This window comes from Ruditapes philippinarum, unplaced genomic scaffold (genome assembly GCF_026571515.1).
Source record: "Ruditapes philippinarum isolate M1 unplaced genomic scaffold, ASM2657151v2 ctg2228_1_1_1_1, whole genome shotgun sequence".
Lineage (NCBI taxonomy): Eukaryota > Metazoa > Mollusca > Bivalvia > Venerida > Veneridae > Ruditapes > Ruditapes philippinarum.
Window position 1 is genome coordinate 1 of NW_026867324.1, and position 9063 is coordinate 9063.

General features: G+C 34.9%; 1 protein-coding gene across 2 annotated transcripts; it reads right to left on the reverse strand.

Moving 5' to 3' along the window:
- Positions 1–908: 908 nt before the first annotated feature.
- LOC132735708 (uncharacterized) lies at positions 909–8746 on the reverse strand (the record flags this gene model as incomplete). Of its 2 annotated transcripts, none has more annotated exon segments than XM_060722688.1 (8): positions 909–1135; positions 1762–1826; positions 2443–2555; positions 3770–4020; positions 4948–5030; positions 6865–6983; positions 7744–7825; positions 8614–8746. In XM_060722688.1, coding segments are annotated over 7 exon segments (919 nt in total), but the record flags the coding sequence as incomplete, so codon positions are not given.
- Between the last annotated feature and the right edge of the window lie 317 nt (positions 8747–9063).

Genomic DNA, 9063 nt, shown 5'->3' on the forward strand with positions numbered 1-9063 from the left:
TTAAAAAATTTGTTCTAAAGAAAACAGTGAGAGAATCGGAAGTCCGGGGGTTAAGTTGTCTGCCTCACATACCAGGGGATTATGGGTTCGAGCCCTACTCGTGCCACGACCAGGTTTCCTCATGTAACACCAGTACTGGTTGGTTCCAGGATACAACTAGACAGTGATTCATATATAACACAAGTACTGGTTGGTTCCAGGATACAACTAGACAGTGATTCATATATAACACAAGTACTGGTTGGTTCCAGGATACAACTAGACAGTGATTCATATATAACACCAGTACTGGTTGGTTCCAGGATACAACTAGACAGTGATTCATATATAACACAAGTACTTGTTGGTTCCAGGATACAACTAGACAGTGATTTATATATAACACAAGTACTGGTTGGTTCCAGGATACAACTAGACAGTGATTCATATATAACACCAGTACTGGTTGGTTCCAGGATACAACTAGACAGTGATTCATATATAACACCAGTACTGGTTGGTTCCAGGATACAACTAGACAGTGATTCATATATAACAACAGTACTGATTGGTTCCAGGAGACAACTAGACAGTGATTCATATAAGTTGCAAGAACTTGTTTCGCAATTAAGCTTCCATATATTTGTTAAAATTAATAAGAACAAATGATTTGTTTTTATTATGTATTGCTTTATTAATTTAGCCGCGTCATGACCTACATAATGGGTTTGCGACTAGCATGGATCTATACAGTCTGATCAGGATCCATGCTGTTCGCTATCAGTTTCTTTACTTGTTATAGGGTCTGTTAGCAAACAGCATGGATCCTGATCAGACTGCGAGGATGCGCAGGCTGGTTGGATCCATGCTGGTCGCAAACCCATTATGTTGGTTTTGTCGTGACGCGGCTCTTATGTTTTTTTTCTTACTATCAGGTCGATCTCGTGTGTCTTGAACGGCTCTGTTTGCAGCTTTCATGAAGGATCGTTCTAGGATCTGAACATTACCAATAGAGATAACAATTTCATTGTTAACGACTTGTCTCGGGGCGTTCTCTATGATCAAAGATGCAATCATGTGTGGGTAGATAACTTCACGATCCCATCCAAATGTTAGGTTTATAGTCATGATTATCCTTCCTGCCACTGAATTATTTCTGTTTATTGGGTATAATAGTAACAATTATTTTAGCATTAAGTAATATTAACAAAGTGAGTTGTAAACAGCATAATTATTAAGATATAATTGTAGAAAGACGCCACTGAAATAACACTACCTGTTAAGACCATTATAAATTTAGAGCTGATTATGTATACAAATGTACGTGTTACAAAAATGAACTAAGGCTTTAAGAAAAGTAAAAAGATTCAATGATTTTGCAGAAAATATTACCATATTTCTACTGCGTAAGTAACTCGTGCCTAACGCAGTTCAGTAAGGACTATATTTTTAATATTTTGACCTCTTTTGGGAAATTACGCGGATCGTAAGCGCCGGTTGCAATTAGTAAATTATGTTTCTTGTTTATTTCATATTATTTCACTCTAAAGTACACTTTTAAAGTGTTCATGAAAGAAAACAACATCAACATGAATTTGAAGGCATGCTGCTTTAATACGCGCACGAAAGTTATAATTATTGAAACATCAAATAGCATCAACCACTTCACTCATAAAACAACTTACGCCAGACATGAAAATATTACATATGGTATTTCACTGTAATGTACACGTATATTTTCTATCTTAAATTGAAAAATACAAATATATATTTCACACTCACACAATGGACGTGACATCGCAGCCTTTGTGGGAAGGGAAACTTCCATGCACAGCCTGAGAGATGTCCTAAAATAAAAAGGAAATATACAATTTCAACGCATGGTCTTTCAAATACACGTACTTGCCAAGAAGGCATGCTTATATTTAGTATTAGTATTAATTAGTATTAGTATTAGTATTAATTATTTCAATTAGTATTGAAAATGTATTGTTTATGCATTTCTATCAATGTTTTATCACACTATGTATGAGTATGTACTATGTATAAGCCAAAATAAAATTAATGTTCTGTTCTGTTCTTATAAATAAACTTGCTGTATTGTTACAGTCGGGGGTTGTTGGTCCGAACCCTGCTTGTGTCACAACCATCATCAGCACTGGCCAGTTCAAGGCAGCGGGCTGACGAATGGTTAAGATGAGCTATTGTAAAATTAAGTTTAACCTAATACATTTGTAATGTTCAAACTTGATATTCAATTTGTTTGATGAAAATATTATCATAATTACAAGTAAGTGAGTTGGTTTGTTTTACGCATTTGCTATTAACTGTTTATTAATATTTTTAGATACTTTCATAAATGAATATAGCGTCTTTAAAGATAGGTTTTTTTTTATATTTTAATAATTATACAGCCCAGAGATGGAAAAACATTTCGGGATTCAATTTGTTTTGGACACTTACCTTACAAACGGACGTCTCCAGCTTGGTGAACTCGGGTGAGGTCGGGTCGGCCAGTTCTGGTGTAAGTGTAAAGTTGACTAAATCAACATGTATTGAAACAACTATGTCGATCTCTGCAAATAAACACAAGTGACCATGTCTAAAATGTTATTCTTCCTTCAACACTGACTCTGCACTAACAGTTATCGACTCATCTTTATGGAGGTCAGTCCTAAACCAGTGAGGTCACCATTTGTTTATAGAGGTTACTTTTTATCAACATGATCAAAATGCATTCAATACCATCAGACAAAAGTATCAATATTTGAGCCACGCCATGACAAAACCAACGTAATGGGTTTGCGACCAGCAAGGATCCAGACCAGTCTGCGCATCCGCGCAGTCTGATCAGGATCCATGCCGTTCGCTATCAGTTTCTCTACTTGTTATAGGGTCTGTAAGCGAACAGCATGGATCCTGATCAGACTGCGTGGATGCGCAGGCTGGTCTGGATCCATGCTGGTCGCAAACCTATTATGTTGGTTTTGTCATGACGTGGCTCATTTGTTCTCGCACATTACTATTTGGTCAAACTTATTACCTGTTATACGTGGAGGACTATTGACCATTTGACTAAACATTACACTACTTGTTCAATGTTAAAATACGGCTTTTTTGTCATAGATGTCACATTCTGTTTCATTTATCTTATTGCGGTCATTTCAACCGTAGAGATTACTCTTTGGGCATAAAGATCAGAATGTTTGACAGAGATGAAATCTTTTCAGAGAGAGATCAAACTTTGATAACACATGACATTAACGTGTGATATACGTGTATAATACTCGTCGTTCGTTGTTGGTGAAAATTGTCCTCTATAGCATGATTATTCATAAATGCGTGAAAATTGTAAAATGATTGACGAGTTTATGTCTATTTTGAAACAAATTAACATGTTTAGACCGGCTCTTGCCTACCAGTCTTACGATACGGTTCCTGCACACGCCTGTTACAGACAAACTATAACACAAAGGTCTGTGGGTAATAGTTAAAATATCATCCTCAGGAAATATGTAAAAAAATCCCTACATGAATTAATATGTTATCAAAAAAGTCATGTAGCTATCCGACGAAAGTCATGTCTAATCACTTTCCTGATAATTCTCATCTGTTTCCGCACATCTGAATTAAATATTATATTCTTCGGATATCAAAGTCCGAAGACTAACCGAATTTTCAAAAAAGTAGAATGTTCAAAATTCGAATATTCGAATATAATGGAATAATGGTAAATGCATTTTACATTAGTTACGATTTTAGATAACAATGCAGAAAGTTAAGACATTACCTATGTTAGGATTCTGCTTCTCTTGCTTCTTCTGTTTTATATAATCTGACATATTAACGCTCACCATCGTGACGTCAACACGGTTAACTAACCAATCACCGATCAGATTCCACACTTTGTTTCCAAAATGGTAGATCTCCGTGTTGCTGGCTATAAGTCCATCCACGACAGCCTTCGGTACTGGGTCTGAGCCATTGAAAACGAGGGAGTACGTGAATGATACAGGGGCTTCGAAATGTAGATTTGTTTGCCTGTGGATAAATACAAAAACATATACGGGATATACATGTATGGTCTTACATAAATTGTAGATTCATATAATTATGAACTATTAGATAATATGAGTATGCATAAACCGCAAGGGCTATATTCGCATGGGCTATATTCGTGAAGTACACACAAATGAAAGCTCCCGGGAGTTTTATTCGCCAACAACATACATTGACATCAAAAATGATGCATAGCTTCGACGGACAAAGCTACCCGTCATGAATTTGGCACATATGAACAACGTCGTCACCTTGAATTATCATTATTAACATCAGAGTAATAACAATTGTCGCCTCTATCGTCATTAACTTTGCCATTATAAAACTCACCATGTCCATCATCATCAAAATAATAATAATAATAATTAGTATCACCTTCATCATCACCTGACATCATCATGATGATCACACCTTTATTCTAGTCATCATTAAAATAATGTTGTTCACCTCCTCAATCACCATTATCATCAAAATTATTATTATTAGCAATTTTCAATTATCATCATCATCATCATCATCATCATAATCATCATCATCATCATCATCATCATCATCATCATCATCATCACTATCATCATCATCATCATCATCATCATGATCATCATCATTATCATCATCATAATCATCACCCCGAACTCATCTCATCAATCACCATTAAAGTCATCATCACCATGATCATCATTATTACTGAACTCATCATCACGTCCATCATAATCATCAAGATCTCATCTTCACCTTCTTTATCATCATCATCATCATCATGAAAAATAACAACGTTGTTATTGCATAAAATAAACGTCTATATGGTCAGGGGCAATCAATAAACCATGTCTTTTAAGAGCTTCCAAATGAACTCGAGGAACAAAAAGGGATGAAGTTTGCCGAGCGTTTGGTCTGCACAACACTTACTTGAAATTACAAATAAAACACCGGTAATATCTTTCCTTTACAGCATTCCCCACAACAGGTTCTGACCGAAACATTTCGTTTATCTGCAAATAATAAAAACAACAACAACAAATGTCAGATTAAAAATGATCTCATATATGGTCATATAACGTGTAAAATTCACTCGTCACATCCGTAAATATACACCGATTACTTTTAAATATTTGACATACTTAACGGAAAGTGTCAAACGATGGCATATTGGAATAGGGAATTAGTAAAAGTAATTTTGACTCAGTAGCAATTAGGGATGACAAATTTTCTTAGAGAAAATGTAATAAATCATATAATGTTTATTGCTTTTTTCTTCTTTTTTTTTGAAAAAAAAAAATAAAACATGAAATTTCACAAACATGTATTAGCTTTTAATGATTAATAGACGAGAAGAAACATATAAGATATCTGCTTATAAACAATTTATGAATAATGACCAAGACAACGTTTTTGGCATAATTACATGGTAGCTTATTTTATCACTTTTTTGTGTCGGTCTTTAGTGAAATCAAGTGAATGTGGCTTCTCATTTAGCTTGCGACACTACGTCACGCAACATAGTAAATAATAAAATTATTTGGCTTGCTGCCATTTTTTCTCTTGCCACAATACGCTGCACGGCCAGAAAAAAAACACAAGTGTATTTGGCAATCAAGGTGAAAACGGTGTTCCGTTTGGGACAATCGTGATTTTGTATTTAGTCTGTACCCGCGATGCACGATGGTACGATGGTGAAAACGCGATGGTACGATGGTGAAAACACGATGATACGATGATAAAAACGCAATGGTACCATGGTGAAATCGCGTTTTCAACATCGTGCTATCGCGATGAAACATCGCGTTTACACCATCGTACCATCGCGTTTTCACCATCGTACCATCGCGCCACCGTGTTTTTCACCATCGTACCAGGCCATCGCGTTTCACCATCGTGCCATCGTGCATCGCGGGTAAAGACTAATAAAAATCACGATTGTCCAAACGGAACACCGTAGTATTTGCACACCGTATTACCGGCGGCAGTGATGGCAGATCACTGCAGTGATGGCAGATATCTGACAATTACTGATCGATACAGGTAGGTTATAAATTTGGTTGGTTTAATTATATTACACAAATACGGCCCATTTCATTGCTATAAAACTATTGTCCATTGAATGGAGATACAGTAAGGTAATTTTGGACTCGTTTTTTCCTGTTTTAAGACTATTTTGAGCAGATTAAAAGTGACAGCCTCGAAAAAATCCGTGAAAATGTCTGTTTTCTGTTCAAAATATCTCAAGTTTTAAGAAAATGGCAGGATTTCCTGTTATCAATAAAGACGTTCATCCATTGGGGTCACGCAAGCCAAATATCTACCCCGTGAGTCTTTTCTTGAAAGTTTTACAGACGCTCAATCTTGTCCGGTCGAAGAAAAAATGCTGCCGTTGTAGGTAGATACATGTTATAAATGCTGCCGTCGGATGGACAATAGTTTTATAGCAATGAAATGGGCCGTATTTGTGTAATATAATTAAACCAACCAAATTAATAACCTACCTGTATCGATCGGTAATTTTCAGATATCTGCCATCACTGCAGTGATCTGCCATCACTGCGGCCGGTAATACGGTGTGTTTTGGCTTGTTGTCTCTTATTGCTAGCGACGATACATTAGGTGATAAGGCGAAAACAAGTAAGTTTGTCTTATTGTTCGCATGCAACGATACACTACACAAATGCATTTTTTTCTCTGATTGCGACGATACGCCACGCGACTAGACACAACCAAATGAATTCGGCTTAGATGAAAGGCGACAAAGAAAATGATAAAAAAATAAGGACCTAAGTGCGTTTGATACCAATAACAAATGATTTACAAGAATATGCATGTAGATATTACTTTTCCGCAAAAGAAGTTTTGTGCCTCCTTGAATCTTGGAGAGTTTCTGTCCGACAACTTGTCCGCCGGTATCCATGGAAACCCGTATATGTTACTTGTTATGTTCATAATCCATCCATCTGAGAAAGATATGCATCTTCTTTAAATTTGTATTAGTTTTATGATTTATTATATATTTCTATTTTGAAATAACATTTACGAAAACATAATAAATTACGTAAAGGGTAATGATTCATTCTACTTTTTGTTTTGTTTAATTTAGAATATGTTAGTCTTTTCTATAAATGGCCCGGATGTTTGTTTCGTACAGCTCTATAGTGAGCTGATTGCAGTTTTCGACAATTTTGTGTGTTTTTTTTTTTCGGGTCGGTCTGCGTAACTGATAGATAACGTTGCATGCTCATAAACATATGAAAAATTGCTAAATAATGCAAATCGTAGTAATATATTTAAGTTTAAAGACACGTTATGCCACAGAGACAGGGCAACAATAAATTTTCTAACTTCTAAAAATGGTTTTAAAGCATGTTACATTGATTATTATCGGGAAAAGGCAGCGCTGAGCTTGAAATTATTTCTCATAAAAGACAAACTATTATTTTGACTTCAATACGAAATACTAGTCATTATAACTGTACTTCTAGTAATTGCCAAAAATAAGCAACAGAAGAAAAGATGGTTCATGTAATTGACCAATGAGTGACTTTTTGGAAACTATAACTGGGCACGCACACGTACGCACGCACGCACAAAACACACACACACACACACAAGCTTCTGAGCAAGACCAACATTTTGTTTTTGACTGACGCATGATTGACCTTTAAGATACATTTCTTGATACATTTTAATGTTCACAGAAATAAAAAATCAACATACCTCCCTGTCCAGCTGCAACGCGCATGCTCAACAGAACAAGCAGTCCGCCAATGGAAACCATTGTAATCAATCACGGAGTTTTCTGTTAAGAAAATTGAAATCTGATTGCCCCAAAATTGAATATTATAGTAAAAAACATACGTAATAAACGATTTAACTAATTGTATATTAGTCCTCTTATAGAATATCTTAGGAATTAAATGTTTACAAGGAAAAATACATGAAATGCAGTTTGATGTAAATAACAAAGTTAATAGTCCGTCCTTTTATTTCTGTTTTGAATAGTCATTTTAACTGTGATTTTATACTCTTTTCCGTTACTTTTAATTATTTTCGTTTGCATTTAATTTGACACTTTTGCTATTTCTTTTTTTTATGTAAATGCATTAATTATTAAATATTTATTCCGACATTATCAAGGAACCAGTTTGAACCTATATATTCAAAACCCTGTATGTTGTTATGAAGGATGTAACAACACTTAAGTGAAATTTTATATATGTATATAATTATTCTTCTGAAACAATTTCCAAACATCCAAGAATATGTTTGATATGTACTGAAAATGTTAATGCGCATTATAAGTAATCATTAAAATCTATGGATTCATTTTTTACTTAGACTTTATCGAAAATAGATTTCTAATTACACCCCGTTATTTACATGAAATGTAAATTCGGTGATATCTTTACAAATAATGCTTTTTGGAACCTATAATATTGATAAATCTTCAATTGAGCATCAAATTAATGATATTAAAACGTAAAAAAATTGAGTTACAGGATCTTTAACATATATTTACAACTATATAGAAAAAACTTATTACAAGAAGAAGTCCGCATTCTAGTATTGCTTATAACACGTACTTACTTATTGCTTGAATACGAATTTATTACCAAACTTTACGTACAAAAACCACTGACTCCAAAGGAAATGGCCAATATTCCTATGAAAGAGTGCTAGACTCTTACCTTTGTTCGTTTATATGCAACTAAATGTAGAGGGCTGTCTCAAAATACGAAAAGTTCAGGTATGGTGCACTCAAATTGTAAACACAACATATTTCACAGAAAAGGTTCAGAACCGAATTTTCTCATACTATTTTTCAGTATTTAACAGCCATTGAAACAAAATCGAGAGGTCTAGATTAAGGGTCTCACGACCGGGAAGGTATGTTTTCTAATTTGGTGTTACTTATCGATTTCAGACATGCGTTATGAGCGCCTATCGGTAAGTGCATTTTTCAAAAAAGAAAAAAAAAACAGTAGTAGGTTCTCAGCTTGTTTCTGCTGATGTAACAGAATATGTGGCTCGATGAGA